Source organism: Stigmatopora argus, chromosome 16 (assembly GCF_051989625.1).
Source record: "Stigmatopora argus isolate UIUO_Sarg chromosome 16, RoL_Sarg_1.0, whole genome shotgun sequence".
NCBI lineage: Eukaryota > Metazoa > Chordata > Actinopteri > Syngnathiformes > Syngnathidae > Stigmatopora > Stigmatopora argus.
In genome coordinates, this window is record NC_135402.1 from 10,837,246 (window position 1) to 10,859,665 (window position 22,420).

General features: G+C 40.4%; 1 protein-coding gene across 1 annotated transcript in view; it reads left to right on the forward strand.

The window, feature by feature from the left end:
* Nucleotides 1-2,305: 2,305 nt before the first annotated feature.
* rimbp2a (RIMS binding protein 2a) overlaps nt 2,306-22,420 on the forward strand; it is a 77,527-nt gene continuing 57,412 nt past the window's right edge. The window contains 2 exon segments of the mRNA XM_077622626.1: nt 2,306-2,443; nt 10,310-10,447. Coding sequence (XP_077478752.1) covers nt 2,306-2,443; nt 10,310-10,447 — 276 coding nt within the window.

The window sequence follows — 22,420 nt, forward strand, 5'->3', positions numbered from 1 at the left end:
TCCTGTTGTATTTCTGGCATACGTTTTTATTCGATTTAGTGCTGAAAATGTTCGTTCCCGGTTGTGACAGGCTTGCTTGCTTTGGAGTTGTCCGACCTTTCTTAATGATGTCCAGGTTTTTTTTCTTAAAGTCTGTCTTGAAAATGGCTTTAAATCAACACAACAATATATTTGCTTGTGCAGTTCGCTCCAGATACTGTTTGGTAGCTCTGGCTAGTTCACTCTATCACTAGCCAATCATAGTTGGTGAAAGCGATGACGTATACCTACACCTGCGAGAAGGCAATGACGTAGCTCTACGCCTGCGAGAAGGCAATGACGTATCTCTACGCCTGCGAGAAGGCATTCTGGTGTTGCCAACTCGAAATCTGATTGGTTAAAGCAACAGTCTTATCGACGCTTGTTTAATGCAACAGAGCCTGCAGAACTTGTGAAGGCCTTGAGGCAGATTTCTGACCCTGGCAACAAATAATGGCTGAAATTTCATGGGTTAAATGCTTCAATATGAAAACACACATCTGGAAGCAGTGTAACCAGGGGGAAAGCAATGAAAGGAAGCTAACAGACAATTTGGAATTATTTAATAAGTATTCATGGACAAAATATAATTAACATCAGTCTGTGATTCAGATATTTCTTAGGCCAGCAGAGAAGGCCTTGAAGGCCCTGACAGCACACCACTGGTTTAACCAGACAATGTTTTTGTGATGTGGGAGGAAACAGGAGTGCCCGAGGGAAAGCCACACAGGCCCTATGAGAACATGCAAACTCCACACAGGAAGGTCAGAACCCTCAATCTCAGAACTGTGAGACGGATTTGGTAACCACTGGGCCGCCAACACTACACATGCGTATAAATCATGAATACACTGCATCTGGTAATGCTGGTCTCAGAGTATATATTAGTGCAGAGTATATATTAGTGCAGATGTAAAAAAGAAGGATGAAATAAACTGGGATTTAGCAGTGGCAGATACATAATATTGTAATTGTGTAGAGAGAGTTAGCATAATCCGTTCTTATGTAACAGGAGCAGAGCTCGGCCTCTCCCTCATGCATGTTGGCGCATACTATCAATCACTTCAGTCAGCTTCTACGAAGGCACGCCAGGGATCTGATGCAGACATCTAATGGAGATGTGAACTTTCACGGATGCTTGGTATATGCCTCAAAGAGCACGTTAAGCAGTTTTAACAAAAGAAGATGCCAGGAATATACAGTAAGTAACCATTTCTTAGGGGTTTATTTTGGATTGCAGTTCTTACAAACTGCCAATTACCGTATTTCCTCGCATATATGCTGTAATTGTAACTAAAATAAATGATGACTGAATCGGGTACGGTTTATATGCGCACAAGACTTGCTATACTCTTTTTCACCAGTAGATGTTGGGAAAGTAACATTTACTATTTGTAAACCATTACTGGATGAATTAATTCTTTATGGTATTGACCCTAAAAATGTGCTTTTGATTCATACAGTATCTCTGAAATACCATGTGTGATGATTTTTCTTAAGATTTTCCCTTCAAAGTAACACATTTGTACTCCCTATTAAAACCATGAATATGGAGGTGAAAATTGTGAACCAGGGGGCGGCTTATACGTGAGAAATTGTAAAATTCAATGATTTTTAAGGGTGCGGCTTATACGTGGGGCCGCTTAAATGCGAGTAAATATGGTACATGGAGTGTTTGTTTTAGGTCAGAAATATTTGAAAATAACTTAAATTCACTGGAAACTGCATCTTTGCAATTCATTTTTATTTATTTAACATGTATTTGTTCAATGTTAATGAAAAACTCATTTATTGGGAACACTTCATTTGACTTCTTATGACAGTGTCATAGGACTGTCATATCCATGACATAACACCTGTTATGAATATGAATGAATGCAGAGCTGTCATATGACATTCAGTAATAATTATGTCACTTTTGACGCAAAGCTGTTTCAAATGTTTCTGGATTTTGGAGTTAGAATTTCACCCCCAGAAGAAGAACAAGGATGAAGAAAGCTCCAAGCGAATAATAAAAACTTTTTGAGCGATCTAAAAATGTCACAAATATAAATTTTGCAAACATTAATTTTCTGTAGCACATGTATATATTCACGGCACACACAAGCTGGAGCATCTGCCATCTGATTTATGTAGTGCACACATCTTTCTTTATATAAACAAACAACCTGGACATATCGGAATATGCGTGTGGGGCCTTCGCATATCAAAGACCATGTGCTTGCGTGGGGGTGTGATGACGGCTTTTGCATGGTGACTAATGTCTGTAAATGTCATGCAGGTGATAATGCGGGATAACACATCCGGTGTTAATGTGCAAGTGCTGCTGAGGCACTCTCAGATGGAGTTACAGTGGATCTAGAGACAGCTTACCATGATCGGTGTCAGGAACACACATCATCACCACGTACCTTCCAAGGCAAAGGTACTGAGTTGACTTAATGCTTTATAACCGTGGTTCCTAACCTTGTTGGAGGTACCGAACCCCACCGGTTTCATATGCGCACTCACCGAACCCCACCAGTTTCATATGCGCATTTACCGAACCCTACTTTAATATAAAATAAAATGATTTTTTTTTTCAAATTCAAGATGAATAAATTCCTCGCAGCACTGATTGGCCAAGCATTGTCACATGATCATCTACCAGTGATGGTCAAGCGGGCCATGTTATCGTGAATAGCCATAATGAGTCGATGTGTCTTGACCTCCGTGGCAGAGGCTCCACCGAAGCCCTGAGACCGACTCACCGAACCCCTAGGGCAGGGGTCGGGAACCTTTTTGACAGAGAGCCATAAACAATTCATATTTTCAAAAGTTATTCATTGAGATCCATACTCAGAATTTAAAAATAAATGACCATAGGTTCCCTCCCCCTCCCCTAGGGTTTGATTGAACCCAGGTTAAGAACCTTGACACTACCACAAAAGATTCTTATACTTTATGCATAGGAATCTGAGCTTTGATATGAACTTCTGCACGGTCTAACAATTGCACCGTGTACAACTTTAAGGTACTATGAAATACTACTGCAAGTGATTTTAAAAAGATAACAGACTATATATTGGACACAAAGCCAATCAAAAATGTATGACAAAAAAGGTTAATAGTGAAATTAGATCCTAATTAGTCTTCCTTTTTTTAGCTGTCTCGGTCCCACCCAATAAAAATCTCAGAAGATGATGTCACACCCAGAATGAGCTGTTTTTTTCAGTCTGATAAAATGCTATCCATAGCCTTTTTCTTCTCTTGTTGCCGTGTTCTGTCGTTCTGTCAACATGTACAGTGGTACCTCGAGATACGAGCTTAATTCGTTCCGGGATTGAGCTCGTATGTTGATTTACTCGTAACTCAGATTTCGTTTCCCATAGAAATGACCTAAAAACAAACGTTCCAACCCTCTAAAAAACACCCAAAACAGGATATTGGATTGGAAAAAAACATTTTTATTTGGTCTAATTCGCCATCTATTAACAAAGTAACAAATAACTAGTGGTTTAATAGTACTAAAATGTGTTTAATAGTCCTATAATTATACGGATTTCGCGGAGGGAAGAGACAGACAGAGAGAGAGGAGGGGGAGAGAGGGGGACTTTTTGCACGGCAACGCGCGCGTAACATGACTTAAACAAATTTAAATGAACTTGGATTACGATGCAGACACACTCAAAAATAGGTTTAATCTAACCTTACACAAAACTTCATTCTAATTTTGCTTAAATTTTTTATACCTTTCTTCTCCCTGGTTGGTTCTATTTGCCCCCCCTCCTCCCTGACTTTCAGATGCAACTTATCGAGGGTTGTTTACTTTTGTTTTTCCTTCAAAATCCACGGCAGTGGTGAAGAAGGCTCAGACACGACTCCATTTCCTCAGGGTACTTAGGAAGAACAACTTGGGCTCCAATCTTCTGAGAACCTTCTATAAAACCACTGTAGAGAGCATCCTGGCGTACGGCATCACAGTGTGGTACGCTGGAAGCACGGCGGCAGACAAAAAGGCCATGCAGAAAGTGATTAACACTGCCCAGAGGATTGTCAGCTGCTCTCTGCCCTCACTTGAAGACATTGCCAGCCCGCGTTACCTCAGCAGAGCCAAGAACATCATAGGGGACCCTTACCACCCTGGTCACAATCTGTTCCAGCTGCTGCCCTCTGGCAGACGCTATAGGTCCCACAAAGCTCGGACAAATAGGCTTAAGGACAGTTTTTTCCCCACATCCATCAGACATCTAAACTCGCGCTAACATACCACACATTCCCTTCTGCGGCATATGAATAGATGTTTGGTTGGTGATCTGCCTCCTACTAGCTGACTTGAAGGAAGGTAAGTGGCAGACAGTGTGCGGTAATCGAGAGGTAAGCGACCTGTATCCACAACAGCGGAATGACAAATTACAAGTCCGTAACTTACACTTATTTAGGTCTTTTGCCGATTAAACGTAGCTTATGGAGAAGCACCATCAATTTCGTCACACACAGTTTCTGCGTGTGATGACAAGTAGGCTTTTGTGTTGTGGTAATGACGACATGGCCTATGTCCGATTATTATTATTATTATTATTCCGAAAATAATGCACACAAATGTCCTCACAATAGGGTAACGCGCGACCACTTGCCAACTAGCCCGGGAAGCAGTACTCCTCTCGTATTAGCAAACAAGCTCCGCCATTCGCATTGACTAACGGGAAAAATGCAACGCTCCGCCCAGTGCTCGTAGAGACATTACACGAGGGAGGCGCGACCAGAAAGACAGTGCCAATGATGTTCTTATGAGCAGCCTTTCACGTCCGCTGTATGCTCATATATCAAAATTTGTCTCGTATCTCAAGATGAATATTTGCTCGAAATTTTACTCAGATCTCAGATTGCTCATATGTCGGGGCACTCGTATGTTGCGGTATTACTGTTCTAGTGTAGCTCTAGAAAGCTAGACATGATCATTAATTCTTGTTGTGCTCTCACAAGACAAATTTCAGAAAAAAAATTCAATGTTCCCGGATGCGTACTTTTGGGAGCTATAACTATGAAATGCTAAAAGGGCCTCCTTGTGCCATGCGATTGGCTGGTAACCGATTGAGGGTGTACCTTTCTTGGTGCCCATAGTTAGCTGGGATCGGCTCCAGCACCCACCTGTGACCCGTGGATGAATGGATGAATGGATAGTAAAAACGTACAGATTTTAGTGCCAATTTTCTGTGTAAAATTACATTTAGTGCAGCAATTTCCACTTTTCACACGGTTTTGTTCATTTTGTAGCACTTTTTACTCATGGGCAGTTTAAAAGTTTAAAGGGGGCGCGTCTGGGTGAGAGGAAAGTATAAAAAGAAATGTGAGATGATGTTCAGATCAGTAATTTAGTTTTTCAGTGTTAAAATATCTGCCAGAATTGCCTGGTTATTACATGTACAGTATACGTATAGCACTTTTGTAATTTAAATTTGTTAGGCTTGTTAGGAACCCTCTTGGCCTGTCAAATGATTCATTGATGTTGACTTCCATTTTAAAGGACCTTTAGTGATTTTATTGAGTGAGTCAGAGGGCTACGAGTGTAAAAATCAAAGTTACAGAAGGGTAAAGGTCAAGACTTGAGGCTAATGTATCAGGTTGGCGTAGTTAAATGACTTCTGGCCTTGACATTCTCTCTTCTTAGAACAGTTCACTGCATATTTCAATCACAATCCAGCTTTCCATCTGCTCCTAAATCTCGACTCTTATGTTTCCGTGTCATGCCTGAAGATAATGTGTCTGGAGCAAGGGAGGGAACAGACGGCGGGCAAGCGTTGCCAGGCAACAGAGTGGAACGTAGACTACGTTCTTGCTTTCTGTTCTCACTCACGCACACTGTTGTCTCTCCTTGGTCCAACGAAGGACTACTGACACAGCAGCTTCCCAAACTAGAAGCTCACGATAAGCAATTTCATTGAATTACAATGAGAACATGGATTCAGAGGATGCTAAAGCGTGGAACAAATGGGAGAAATCCCTAGGGCAAATTTGGATACAGATACACTTGCCCGTTCACTTGGTTTAACTCTGTGCACAATAATCAGTCCAGACTTTTAAGAAACTAGTAAAAAACAATCTTTTTCAGGATAGACAGGTTTAAATGTTTGACCGATAAAAGGGTTGTTTACTAGTAACTTTTCATGCAGTAGGAGTGTTTAAGACTCTCAAAACATAAATGTGTCCACAATGAGTCCATAAGAGACAGGACAAGCATAATAACACACAAAAATATGTCTATTTCTATAAAAAAAATAAAAAAAACATACCTATCAGCGCTTAATGTTTTGTTTTTCTTTCTTCTACTAATGTACAATTAATTGTCAGCTCATAACAGCAGTTCTTACCAATACAAAATGATGCTGGTTTAAATATACGCTTTGTTCACGCCCAGTTTTGAATAAATAAATCAAAATAAAATCTTTTTTTTTTTTTAAATCTTTTAAACTTTTTCTGCACTTTTTGTGACATTTTCACATAGTTGACCACTATGTACAGTTATTAGTTCAGACCAATGTTCCCTCTAAGCTGCGCACGTGCGCAATTGCGCACTAGTCTCGTCTTCTCTGCGCACAGCAAATCATATGGAGCGCACAAAATAAAATCCCAATTTTTACTTTTTATTTTTTTTTAACTGAGGCCGACGCGCGAACCAATCAACTGCCAGGCCGCCCCATTCATAGATATTAATCATTACATTTTATTATGACTAAATAATTTATGTGTAGTAGACATGCACCTGCTTATGGCAGGTGTGATACTGGTGTGTGCCCATAGCGAGCAATGATGATGTTGCTCGCACACCGGTCATTGGTTCAGACGTTTTACAAGATAGGAAAAAAATAACTGTTTCAAATGTTTGACCGAAAAAAACGCTTGTGCTACTTTATTAATAATCTTTCCTGTGGTAAATGTCTCATAGGTGAACGTGTAGACTCTCCGACCATAAACATTATTTCTTGAGAAGATAAGACAGGACAAGCATAATAATGTAAAAGAAAAATGTATGTGTCAATCTCTTCTAGAGGGAGTGATTTTTTTCTCTTCTATTAATGTAAAATTGTCAGCTCATACATCATCATTAATAACAATTTCAAAATGTTGCTTCAGAGTTTAGATATATTTCTCGCCCAGATTTGATAAAATAACTCATGCTGAAATCATCATTTTTGAAATAATCCTACACTTTTTATGTAATCTTGCTTGGTGGTTTTCTATAGCTGTAAAATGCATGCCCTAGTTGAGTAAGTAAGAAAACTGCAGTAATTCTCAGTTGAAAAGTGAGCTTCTTTCCACGTTTTATGCGGAAAAGTATAAGCACGCATTTTCTGCATTTGGGATTTGACAGGACTGTGATACCGTCTATGGCAGGGGTCTCGAACTCAATTTACCTGGGGGCCGCTAGAGGCCGAGTCTGGGTGAGACTGGGCCGCATCAAGATTTCCACAAGAAAAGCACTGATAAAACTTTCCAACGTTATCAAATATCTTTATTTTTTAACAAAAAATAATGAATTAAATAAATTAACTTAAAGATGAATAAAAAAATAAATCAATCAGTAATATAAAACCAAATAATACTAATGAGCATACAGTAGATATATACTGGCTGGCTAAGTAGAGAAAATGAATTATTTTTATTCCGTTTCAAATGTCTGTATTTACAGCTCTTTAACCTTTAACTTTCTGAACTTGAATGGAACATTGAACATGAAATATTCTGAACACGGCTTCTTTTGCCTACTCCTTGCTGCTAGAGACCTGGCAGCGCTTCTTCTCACATAGTCACATTTGGCTTGAGGGAGGAAGCAGTGGAGACCCTCAGTAGAGCTTGAAGATGCTCATCAGTAAGTCTGGACCTGTACTTGGACTTATTGAAGTTCAAGGTGGAGAAGAGCTTCTCACACAAGTATGTGCTCCCAAAAAGGCACATGGTCCGCTTGAACCTTCGGGAAAGTTCAGGGAAGCTGGGGGTCAACTCTCTCAAAAATTGCCCAAGCTTGTCTGCTTCTCCACTCACCTCCCTGAACTTGGCTTTGAGTGCAGAGTTGCACTGCAGGTCAATGAGCTCCATTTGAAGCTCAGGAGGGGCATCTTGCACATCAAAGGAGAAGGGGTCCGCAAAAATTTGAAATGTGGCTTTGTGTTTCAAATTGTATTCCTTGTGCACCGCAACTTTTTCAGTGTAAATGAGACACGTCGGGGTGCCCCTGTGTTCAACAAAGAAATATTGCACTCCCCACTTTTCTTGAAACTGTCTCTGCTCATCACCGACCTTTCTCTTCACGGCAGGCTTTGAAAGAGACATCTCTGGGGCTCTGTAATATGTTTTTCCACTTGGAATGAGTCTCGGGTTGATCTTTCACATTCAGTCGCGCGGGTTTGTGGCGCATGTGCACTTTCGCTCTCCGTTTCAATCGCGGAGATGGCTACAGACACTGACACAGGCTGGATCACGGATCATAGCGCCTCATTCAGTTCTATGCTGAGAGCAGCGGAGGAGTGTGCGCGCCGAGCGGAGTGATCGGCCTCACGGCTTCTCCTCCGCCCAGCTGATTGGAGGAATGAATGAGTAAGTGAGCGAGGCACTGGACAGCCCGGCCGATGTCCCGCCCTCCAGAGCCGTATACCTCACCGTGATTGGTTCATTCAGCTCCGAACCAAAGTTCCCTCTAATTTTTTGTTGGTCTGAGCAGAAAGACAACCTCCCTGAGCGCACTGAGTACCAGTGTGAGCGACATCATCGGTACTCGGATGATTCGCTTAAAGACGTTTCGCCGACGGACGTTTGACAGACGGGCAGGTCGCCGAATGGACGTTCCACCGAACGTTCATTCGGCCGAACGGAGGTTTCGCCGAAACGGGATTCGAACGCTCGCCCCGCCGGATCGTGTGTGTACAAGTTTTTCAACCTCGGCCCGCGGGCCATATACGGCCCGTTAGGATTTTTAATCCGGCCCGCCGCCGGTGTTTTCCAAATTATAGTAAAAATCAATGTTCGTCTACCATCAATGGCAGTCCGGGAATAAGCACTCTTGGGCAGGCAGATGTAGCAGAACCGAGCCGTAAAATGACAGCAATCGGGTCAAATCCATCCTAAAACAGCATTTAATGATTAAATACAAATACTGGATGATATCGCGATGGAGGCAAAAAAACGTCTATAGACGTCCATTCGCCAAACGGCTCAAAATGCTCTCAAATTCGGTCAAATCCAGCTGAAAACAGCGTTTAATGATTAAATACAAATACTAGTATTTGTATTTAATCATTAAACTAACAAATACTAGTACGACCTGTCCGTCTGTCAAACGTCCGTCGGCGAAACGTCTTTAGGCGAATCATCCGGTCCCGACATCATCATTGCTCGCTATCGGCACACCAGTATCACACCTGCCACAAGCAGGTGCATGTCAATGTTCCCTCTAATTTTTCATGTAAAACATGCTGTAAAACAAGAAAAACATGAGTGGACAGAGCTACTGCCACTGGCTGCCACTTAAACGGCGCCATCATGGGGAAAGGGGCAAAAAAAAAAAAAAAAAAAAAAAAAAAAAAAATTCGATATTTCATATTAAGACAGGGGCCGCAAATTATCGTCCCGCGGGCCGCAGTTGGCCCGCGGGCCGCAAGTTTGAGACCCCTGGTCTATGGTTGTGTGGGTGTTCAAGCTCAACTGGATAAAGGAGCAGCCAGTGTGAGTGGACTACTCATGCAGGCACGGGAGCTGTAGGAATTTCTATGTGTGGAACTGTCACCAAGTCTTTTTACTCACACTGACTCGTGGCCAGCTACAGTTTTGCAGACACTCGGCACGCTACTAAAGCTGCAGATTAGAGAGCTTTGTAAGTAGGGGTCTGACAATTTGTTGAAATAGTGATCTATCACCATATTTGGAAAGGGAACCAGAAGTTTTATTTCGTATGCGTGAAGCCTACGATGACATACACCGTGTTCTAGAGGTTTTTGCAGGCGGTAAAATTTGTCAGACTGAATAGTACACTTGAGAATACCTACGACGTCGTGAATGCAATCGATCTTGTCATAGTTGCAAGCGGTATAATGTAGCATTAATTATTTTATTGGAAATTTTGTGGTGGCTGTTTTTGAAAGTTGGGACATACATTTTTGCTTCAAAACATGCATGCACTATACATATTTCATTTATTCTTTTTTTTCTTTCACCACTGCGACTTACAGAAAATGCAGTAACATTATTTATGCATAATGTATGATTGGCATTTCCCCCCTGTTTATACTTTATCTGATATTATTGATTCTTTTTTCAGTCAAAGTCAGAGGAGTCGTCCAAACACGGCCATTGTTTTCAAAATGTGAGCCGCTTTTGCCTCCTACAAGAGAGAAATCGAGTTTTGAGACAAGAAGTGGATGCTCTACGGCAAGAGAAGCAGCAATACTGCAAACTGGTAAATATTTTTCTTCTGTTCACCTTCGAAATTCCGCACGTGTCAGGTGATTTTTTTTTTTTTGTAGAATTTCCATTTCACTTTTCTACATGGCATTTTTGCCGTCTGTGTTCTAGCATCTTTGACATTGTCACATATCTAACTGGGATTCATTAGGATCTGCTTGCTGTTCCTATTTTTAGGTTCAGATCAACATGTGGTTGAGTGGCCTTTGTGCACAGCTGCGTGTGGGCGTTATCATTGTGTGTACTGTATGTTCATGCGTGCATCGTTGCATACAGAGGCCTCTCCCAGGTGGTTTGGGATGACAAGGCGTGTGAACGGTTGTCTTGGCAACACTCCCCTTTGTGTGTGCATAGGAGGGGAGAGGAGAAATAACATTTTGATGGCTGACTATGATACAAAAGCTGACCCAGTAATATCCGGTCATCTTTATCAGTCTAACAAGTGTATCGGCACACTTTTACAGACTGCGTCCATGAAAACTTTTGGCTTAATCACTTATTTTTGAATATTTGAATTGCATGTCCCTTAACAGGCTTTTGGAAAAAATGCATTTTTGAGTTGCACAGTATAGTGCACACCATGTTTTTGACTTTTATTTGCCATAGTTTTGGTTGCCATTGGATGGTTCTAAATACATTTCACTCACAATAACATATACAGTCGTACCTCTACTTACAAAATTAATTTGTTCCTTGAATATTTCGTAAGAAGAGCAGGACTTTATATGTAAATTCCGTAATTCGTTCCACAGTCCTCAAAAAATTACTAACTCAACCCTTTAAAAATGATCAGTGTCCCAATTTTGTATGAAAGATGTGGCAACAGACAAAAATGAAAGAAAATGATAAGAAAATTATTTATAAATGTAATTAAATGAATAACAAGCATCCAAAAACTTGTTCTATTCGTGCAGTAGTACAGTACAGTAAGGAGGAAGCTAATATTAGCACACGAACACATGCATAATAATGCAAAGTTCTCTTGATTATAATTTTCTTGACCTTTATATTATCGCTGGTCATTTTGTCTTTGCTCTGCAAAATTTGTTTCACTAGTGTAAATAAAACATATAGTTTAGTACTGTATAAGGATTTTTTGCAATATACCTCAGGATTATTTTACTGTTTATACCCCTTAACTCTTTCTCATTGATAGTTTTAGACTGCAAATCCTATACATTTCCAAATGCATTATAACCCTATGTTTTTTGACTCAATTTTGAGCCTCTAAAAATGACCATGGTCGGGCCTGATTTCCGATCATGTGATTGAACTGTCCCTGAGACATCCCTATTTGGAACATTTTAAAAAAATCCATCACATTGTGAGTCACATTACATTTTTGTTTAATTGGCATAAAGATTCTGAGAAGGTCTGAAGAAAAGAAAATTCTCCCCTGGGCCATAAAGTTCGAGATTTTCTGCTATGAAGTACATACGATTGTTACGATTCGGTCGGTCGTGGAATGTGGTGGTTGGACCCAAATGCAGGGAAGCAATCACGGGGACAAGCAGGTAGAGTGGTATAACAAAACTTTAATAACTTGACATGGAAGACATGGGGAAAACGAGGAACATGGCGTATGGCATGGCGACGTGGCATGAAGCAAACAAAGCAGACGATCCGACAAAGACTAACAAACACAGGGTTTAAAGAGACAGACAATGGCTGATCAATCACGAGCAGCTGGTCACAAGAGGAAGGGAAGCCCGGAGGGACATAAGAGGCGAAAAGCAAACACAATACACACACACACACCTCCATCCAAAACCCAAACAAGACATGACAACGATGAATTCTGTTTTTTAGCCACTGATCAGATCAACAAGCCAACAATCCTCAGAGAAAAGATGCACCATTAAAAATGGCTCGCAGGCTAGTTTGGGCATAGCAATTAGATTTTTGTATCTGCACTTGTTGAAATCAGTGTAGTCTAGTTGTAAATGTCAAGGAAGCATATAAAGGAGGATAGAAAAAGAAATATGTGCAATGGTTGCTTGGAAACAATCAGTGATAGACTGTGGGAGACAGGTACCTTCTAAGTATCAGGTGACCTGTGTTCTGTGTGGCTGCTACTCAAAAGGCCACAGCTGTCTCTTTGGATATTGTTTCCATGGCGACGGTCGTATACAGCTGAAGGTCGACCTTGTGATCGTATAACTTGTTCCACAAAAATAACAGCCTTGTCAATAGGGATATGTAATCAATGTGTTGTTAATAATACATGCTGTAATTCCTTTCTTAAAGCAGGAACGCCCAACAAAGGTTTAATAATAGTCGTTAGCTATACAAATCAAATTATCACCTCCCATAGGATATTTGGAAAATGTAGTTTCCAAATAAGGCAGATAGCGTTGATGAGCTAAAAGCTGAAGAGATTTGGACTATTCCATTAGATAAGTTAGTTTTATTTCTATAATGACACTACATGAAAAACCTACATTTGTATTTTAGCATCTATTGGATAAACATAAATTATATAATATATTCTTGTGTTTAAACATTGTGGATGGGGTGGGATCTGTGTTGGGGGGTTAGAGGGTTGTCCACCTAGGGCACAAAATTGCCTGCTTTTGCGATGGGCTTCCGCTGGTGAGGCCTGTATGGTTTCATGTCTGCTCAAACCTAACTTGATTTGATGTAAAACAGAGCCAGTGTCAAATTATAGCTTGGAAATCTTTGGGGTGATCAATCTAGATATCGGTTTGAAATTGTGCAGCTACGCTGGGCTTTTATCCGACATTTGCACTGGTGCTCAAAACTCTGACCCACGGGCCAACTGTGGCCCTCTGCCCGCTTTTCATTACCCCGCACAAGAAGCTTAATGAACTTCTCAGCTTCATCTAGTGTTGAAGCTAGTTTCCATTTGATTAGGGGTGAAAAGCAGACAATTTGCTTAAAAAAAAAACCATGTCGGAAACTGTAGGGATTTTAGTTTCATTTAGTTTTTAATTAAATACATTTATATTAAAAGTAAACCAACGTGTTGTTATTTTTGACTCTCGATGAACATTTCTTGTCGTTCTACAAATTTTGTTCCAGCAGCGGTAATATGAACATATGTTTTTAATATATGGATTATTAGTAGATCATTTAGTTGTTACCCTTAACTCTCTTACTGCCATTGACAGCCGTGACCGGATTTTTGGTCGCCGGACGTTTGGTCGCGGATGTTTGGTCGCCCGGACCCAAACAACGGGCGACCAAACGTCCGGCGACCAAAAGTCTGGCGACAAAACAAGGTAAAACAACACGGTCTACGCATCAATAAAAGCCAACAATGGCCCTGAGCAGTTTCACTGAGCGGACGTGTGAGTGTATAAGAGTTTGTATGTACATGAGTTGTCCCCTTAGGAAGGGACGTCAGTCAGGGTCTTAACAAGTTCTCCAACAAAACACAATAAAAGTACGGGAAATTTGGAGCTTTTCTTTAGCCTAATAATTAATAGGGCATTAAGTATGACTGAATAATAATTCACAGTTTGTATTTAGGGAATTTGAGCAACAATTTTAAATGGTAATTATCAATAACCTTCCGGGCGACCAAAAGACCGGCGACCAAAAGACCGGCGACCAAAAGACCGGTGACAAAAGTCCGGCGACCAAACGGCCAAGAACCATTGACAGCACAGTTTTTGACAACAAATCAATTTCAAATGGGAAGATTGGTATTGAGCAATCATGTTTCGCTGCCATTGACGACAATAGACGTTCACTCCAATTTGGCTGGAGGTCTGACACCAATGATTGGAACTATGATGTCCTCGACAAAGCTAAATTTGACAACCCACTTCTAAAGAATATCTGCGTATCCATATCACCAATCATCAATTACCAATTGGAAACCCCTCTCTGAGCTTTCCCCCACACAAACTGATGTCCATATGATATAATTAGTCATTATGACATGGCAGCGTAGACAGTGTGATAGCAAGTGTGCTCTGTGTTGTGACTGAGTGTGACAAACTGTTAAACTGTGAAGATTGACATTGCAACAAACAGAAAGCCATCACACTGGGTTTAAACGGAGGCTGTAAACTGCACACATGAAAAACACTTCTGGATAATGCATCATATATTTTTTTAAATTTTACTCCGCTATTATTTACAACTTTGGTTATGCATCCTGCCAATCCGATGGTGCAGTGGTTCTTCTGCCTGACTTTGGTGTGGGCATTCTGGCTTCGATTCCCACTTGATGGCAGTGTGAGTGGTTGACGGTCTCTCTGTGTGCTCTACGACTGACTGGCGACCAGTCTAGGGTGTAGTGTGCCTTTCGCCCAAAGATCATTGGGTTATGTTATGGAAGATGAATGAATGTAAAAAGATGAATGAAAAAAAATGGAAATGATTGTACATTTGGGATAATGAAATACAACAAAATTCCGGTTAGATTTTTTTCTTTTTATGTCTTGTTCGAAAGTGCCAACTATTGCAGTAATATGAACCATCGAAAGAATAGAGATATTTCGACATTAGAACCAATATGGCCGCCACAACATCTTAAACTTCTGGTAAGAAAATTGTACTTTCTGTCATTAAAAAGCTTCAGGTTGTCGTCAAGATAGAATTGTTTCTTTTTTCAAATTGAATAACTTGATATTTTGCATTTACAAAGACAGGCATAATAACTTCCTTATGACATTGACCCAAATAATATGCAATCCAGCAGACGATCCTTTGGATTCATGCACTATCTCAGAAATACCACGTGCGATGAATTTTCTCAAGTTTTCTCTTAAAAGAAACACATTTGTACTCCCTATTAAAACCATGAATATGGAGGTGAAAATTGTGAATCAGGGGGTATCTTATACGAGAGTAATGGTAAAATTCAATGATTTTAAGGCAATTTTAAGGGTATGGCTTATACGTGGAGGCGGCTTATATGCGAGACATTTTTACTCCCTATTAAAACCATGAATATGGAGGTGAAAATTGTGAATCAGGGGGCATCTTATACAAGAAAAATCGTAAAATTCAATGATTTTAAGGCAATTTTAAGGGTATGGCTTATACGTGGAGGCGGCTTATATGCGAGACATTTTTACTCCCTATTAAAACCATGAATATGGAGGTGAAAATTGTGAATCAGGGGGCATCTTATACAAGAGTAATCGTAAAATTCAATGATTTTAAGGCAATTTTAAGGGTATGGCTTATACGTGGAGGCGGCTTATATGCGAGGCATTTTTACTCCCTATTAAAACCATGAATATGGAGGTGAAAATTGTGAATCAGGGGGCATCTTATACAAGAGTAATCGTAAAATTCAATGATTATAAGGCAATTTTAAGGGTATGGCTTATACGTGGAGGCGGCTTATATGCGAGGCATTTTTACTCCCTATTAAAACCATGAATATGGAGGTGAAAATTGTGAATCAGGGGGCATCTTATACAAGAGTAATCGTAAAATTCAATTTTTTTAAGGCAATTTTAAGGGTATGGCTTATACGTGGAGGCGGCTTATATGCGAGAAAATACGGTAATCAAGAAAATATGGCATCAATACCAATTATTCTAAGTTAGTGTTTCAAAGAAAGGCTCGGAGCTAACGAGGGCTTAGGGTGCTCCTTATTTGCCAACCTAACGGAAGAGAATCCCAGCCGGCATTGGGGCTGGCTGATTATTATTCGACAGCATGAATTTGTGCAGGGGAAGGGAAATCAAGTACAGAAGAGCGAAGGGGAAGAAACGAAGGAGGGAGGAGGGTCTTGGTGGTGGTGCTGCTGGAGGAAAGGGAGAGTGTAAGGACAAGGGGGCGGAGATAAGTGAGAGAGAGCGAGAGAGGAGGGAGGGAAATCGACGCAGGCCCTGGAGCTGCCACTGATGCTGCTGCTGATGCTGCAGCCGTTTGGCAATTGCCCACCCGGAGAAGGAGAGGAGAGGGAACGGAAGGGAAGGCTGTCAAGATGTCCTGCCGTTAGACTGACGCGGTAAATATCAATCCATCTCTCTCTGCTTGTCTTTGGGTGCTGCTATGCATCATTGTTCTTAAGTGGTTCATCAAGATGCCTCCCGCATATACGGCCGAAGGGTTAGCATAGCCGGGCGGCTGCACGGGAACGACTTGACTGCCAGAGAAATGAAGGGACGGCCAACAGAGATTCCACGTTTTTTTTTCCCACATTGCGATTGTTTCTCGACTTAAACTGAGCCACCTGTTCGGAGATGTGTGGGCGTGTACGGCGTGTGTGCGCTTGAGGGCGTGTGTCGGGTAGTGGTGGTGGTGATGCGAGGGTCGTTTTCTGCTGTAATCATATTTTTCTACCACGCAAATGCGGAGCAAATGAAACGTAAGGACACATGTTCACGTGTGTGCGGTAAGAAAGACAAAAGTGCGTCCGCTTTGTCATCTTCATGCACGTTTTGTGGCAGACAAACGGCAGCCGCTTTGTCAAACAAATTGAGCTCTCGTCCCTCACGATCTGTCTTTGGTAACCCGAGCTTTTCCCGGTCCCTGGATGCTGGGACGTTCCCAGCAGGTGTTGGGAGTTTTAACCCACTCGTGTCCATCTCACATCCAGTGCTCGCTCTCCCAGTTGCGCTTCTGTCACTTTATTAGCCATCGCTCCAATCCACGTCAGCATTTTAGGGTTGTCATTTTTGGACACGGTTTTGTTGATTCAGCTTCATTCTCGTTTATCATCGTCAATGTGGAAGCTGGCAGTTCTGCGTTTTGATCTCAAAATTGGTCTTGCCATTTTACTATGTGAAGGGATTCTCGGGATATTACTCTTGATCTCTCACCCAAATTCAGAAGAGATGCCTTTTATCTTCACTGAATAGTAAAGAGATGTGTGTGGTTATACTTGTTATGTGATTGGCTCATAACCAGTCCATGTCTGCCACGCCTTGCAACCAGAACCAGCTGAGAAAAGTTCAAGCTCGACTAAGCCTTAGTGTGGAAGAATGATATAAGAAATGGATGGATGGACGTTGAAAGACAAAATAAGCTTCTAATGTTAGGTGTAATACTGAAATGTTAAACAAGTAATAAAGCAGATTGTGTTTTGTTATCATTTTTAGTTATTGATGACTGCTATGTGGGCATAAAAGGGTTCAAACCAGCAGTGTCTAAATGACAGCCTGTGGACCAATTGCTGTCCGCTGCCAATGTATCATTGGCATGCAACAAATGACAAAAATATTGTTGAACATAACCCGTAGAAGAAGCTTTAACTCAATTTATATTCTTTTGCACAAATCAGCTTTAACACTAGATAGAGCTAATCATTAAACAGTGTCTCTCCATAAACTCAGAGGTCAAAATTTTACATGTTGAATTCAAATAAAAAACTGTGGAATATTAGTATTTTGTTTGCATAAATAAACTTGTAGATTTTTTTAAAAAAATATGATCAATCTGGCTATCTTGGCTGTGATTTCCTCAACTTTTTTTTTCGCTGGCCATTTTCTTTTTGTTCTGAATTTAAAAAAATACTATATATATATATACATATATATACATGTGTGTATATATATATATAATACACACACATACATGCACACATTATGCACATATACATTATACACGCACACATTATACACACATTATACACACACATTATACACACATACACACACATTATACACACATTATACACACACACATTATACACACACATTATCACACATTATACATACATTCACACACACATTATACACACATTATACATATATTCACACACATTATACATACATACACACACATACATACATACACATTATACATACATACACACATTATACATACATACACACATTATACATACATACACACATTATACATACTTACATACATACATGCATTATACATACATACATGCATTATACATACACACATGCATTATACATACATGCATGCATTATACATACATACATACATGCATTATACATACATACATACATGCATTATACATACATACATGCATTATACATACATACATGCATTATACATACATACATGCATTATACATACATACATGCATTATACATACATTATACATACATACATTATACATACATACATTATACATACATACATTATACATACATACATTATACATACATACATTATACATACATACATTATACATACATACATTATACATACATACATTATACATACATACATTATACATACATACATTATACATACATACATACATTATACATTCATACATACATTATACATACATACATTATACATACATACATTATACATACATGCATACATAAATATATAATTATACATACATATATAACATTTAGCTGTCAATTCCTGCACTGCGATTGACAACTATAAACATCAACTCCATTTCAACTGGGACTCATGTGTAGCTCGCTTGTTATGCTTTTGCCTCCCCCACTGTAAGTCATTTTTATGTGTTGTGTTGGCGGGTCCAGTCTGCTGCCTGCTAGTAGCCGGAAGTTAAAGCTTTGGGATTTTTGAAAGTGTAGGTATTTTCACGTGCAAATGTAAATCAAGATAGTGTTGACCTACAAAAATTATACTACAAATAAGGACGTCCTCCGACTTGTTTAAGACAGGTAAAAATCGGCATCTATTTATGTGTTCCTGACCCGCTTGCTCCACTTGATTCTAATTGGTGTACTGTCCCAATCATGAGATTAATAAAATGTTCGCTTCTGTCCCACGGGAGTTCCAAAATAATTCATGCCCTAATGTGTACAGGTATTATTCACAAAAGAGTCTTAAAAAGCTTCACAGATGACAAACATTAGCATTGTCCGTAATCTCACGTTCTCATCTAGGGCAGGAAAAGCCCCAAATTCACATTTGGGTTGAAAACAAAGAAACCAAACGGGCCAACAGATTGTGGAATTCTCTTCTGCATTGAGCCGCCCGCGATCAATGCTCAATTCGCAACATTACATTTACTATGGCTTCAACGTTCTCCATCACATCTCCATACGCCCACACGCTTCACTCTATTATTTACGCACATGCATACTTTACGCTCTCACTGCACATTCATGTTCTTTGTAATCACAAACACTTTGCCCAAGGCCTTTCTACAATAGCCGAAGTATAGAAAATTACATTCATTGTGTTGGAATGTTTGCTCTGAGAGAACCTAAACCCATAAGAGTAAAGCAGTATTTTGGTCTTGTGCATACATACACCAGCTAGACCCATATTTTTATCCCTCGACTTCAACTTGTGTTGTTTGTTTTTTTAGAATGCTTGAATATGGACTGCAGAAAAGAGCATCGGATATTTTTATGTGTTGCTTTCTGTCATCCGGGCACCTGCGATAGAACTGTCTCTATAGCAACGCCTTCACCCCACTTCCCTTCCCCAACCTCTCGACGTGCACGTGTTCAAGCAACATATTATGAAGCTCATGCAGTCGAGCCCGAAGATGAGTGAGTGCCATATTGATTGTGAGTGTATGCGTCATAAGTGTCGATGCCATTTAGCCGGCGGCAGGCAATGAAATTGAAGCAACTTTTACTCCTCAAATTTCCTGGCAGCTTTTCAACATGCCTGTGAGACATATTTTCAAGGGAGAGGGTGCACTGCAGGAGGAGAATGGGAGCGGGTGGGGCAAAAAAAAAAGAGTGGATGTCGGATGAAAGTCAGCAATGCTTGGTACTGATCTACTTGATCTGCTTCAGAACACATTCATTCATTCATTTTACATTCACCGTTTATCCTTGCTTGGGTTGTGGGGTTACTGGAGCCTGTCCCTGTCAACTATGGGCATTAGGCGGGGGACAAACTGAATGGGTTGCCAGCCAATCGCAGGGCACAATGAAACAGACAACCACTCACGCTCACAATCACACCGCCACCGAGTGGGAATCGAGTGCAGACTGACCGCACCAAAATCAGGCAAAAGAACACCCTCGGCTGGCCCTTGATATTAGATAACGCATTTTTTTTCAAACTAATAAAATATATTTGTGTGCAAAATGACCACCACAAGATTTGTGCAGAAAATCTACATGTTTAAAGGATAAAAAAACAGCAAAAGAGGAAACACAAACCACATCATGAGAACAGTGAGAAACACCAATACAGATGCACTTAGAGAACAAAAATGTCCTCTACTTGCTTATACCAAATGAGAGTCAACCTTCCACTAAGCAAACCAGTTTAACTCCGTCAGTAGTGATCTAGTAGTTAAATGAAACTGAATAAATATTCCGGATGGTGTGCAAACTATTCACTCCCAAATCGAGTGCAGATTTGCACCTCCACACAAAATTATAAATAAATAAATGACTACGTGGGCTGCTCTAGATTTAGTCGGCGTACAAAAGTGGAACTATGTGTGTATAACTCCAATTTAATCATATTTAAATTATCACAGAGAGGGCTTACAGTATTTTGCATGGTTAACATACAAAATAAAACAATCAAAAACATTAAACACTTAATGTAAAGAAGAACTAATTAAAAAGATGAACTCGTCACAAGTTAAATCAAATAAGTGGTCATCAAACATCTTGTATTTGGTTTTAGGAATGATCGAACTCGTGTGGCGTAGAGTCCTGTTAGAGTTTCAAAAGTTTAAATAGTTTGGACATTTTTTTGCCATGCCCTTCTTTTAGGTGGGTGGATACAAATGTAACCGATTCTATTAAGCAGCATCATCTTACATAGAATCAATCCGACGTGAGGAGACTCCTGCAGATCACTCAAACCTTCACTGACCCTGAAGTTATATGATCGCACTTCCATCTTTTTTTTTGGCACAGCATAAACTCCACAGCTCCAAGTGCCCTCATATGACTTTTCTCGTTTCTGTTTTGGAACATAATCTCCCCATGCCAGGCGGGACGAACCCTTTAGGGAAGACACACACTGATAGAAGACCGGTTGATTGCGCATCTCTAATCCGGCGCCCCCTAGTAATTTAATTTCTCTCCCCCTTCGGCGTTTCTTCACAGGCATTTTAGTTTCGTTGTCACTCGTCTCTTGCTCAGTCTTTCGTGATACCATCTGCAGTGGGATGCTTTAGTGGAGTGAACGGTGCCGAAAGGGCATCTATTGAGGCGAGAAGATAGAACGTACGGTAGTTCACAATGTCACACAGTCACACAGAGCTGTCAGTTTCAGCAGACACAATAGCTCTTTTTCTTCTGTAACTTTCACCTCTTTGCTTTGAACCACTGGAACCTGAACACCTGAGGCTTCTTGTTATAGTGCATACAGACACGTATATCAGTCCTTTACGGCACTGGTGTCAAACTCAAGGCCTGAGGGCCAGATCTGGTCTGCTGCATCATCTGGTACTCGGTCGTTTGGTCGCCGGTCTTTTGGTCGCCCGGAAGGTTATTGATAATTACCATTTACGTCGTTGCTCAAATTCCCTAAATACAAACTGTGAATTATTATTTAGTCATACTTAATGCCCTATTAATTATTAGGCTAAAGAAAAGCTCCAAATTTCCCGTACTTTTATTGTGTTTTGTTGGAGAACTTGTTAAGACCCTGACTGACGTCCCTTCCTAAGGGGACAAATCATGTACATACAAACTCTTATACACTCACACGTCCGCTCAGTGAAACTGCTCAGGGCCATTGTTGGCTTTTATTGATGCGTAGACCGTGTTGTTTTACCTTGTTTTGTCGTCGGTCTTTTGGTCGCCCGTTGTTTGGGTCCGGGCGACCAAAAGACGGCGACCAAAAGACCGGCGACCAAACGACCGCACACGGCATCATCCTGTGTAGCCCGCGAGACTTCATGTTTTTTTTATTGTTTTTCATTCATTCATTTTATGAATGGTGCTGGAGCCTATCACAGCTAACTATGTTCAGCGGGACACCATGAATCGGTGGCCAGCCAATTGCAACTTCATGTTTTTTGCTACAGAAATGACATAATATATAGTATTGTTTTCCCCCATTTTTTAAACTATTGCAAAATGAAGAGAATTTTCACATTTTTTTTGTAGGCAACACTTTGGTTGAATAAGTAGCAGGCCCGTCA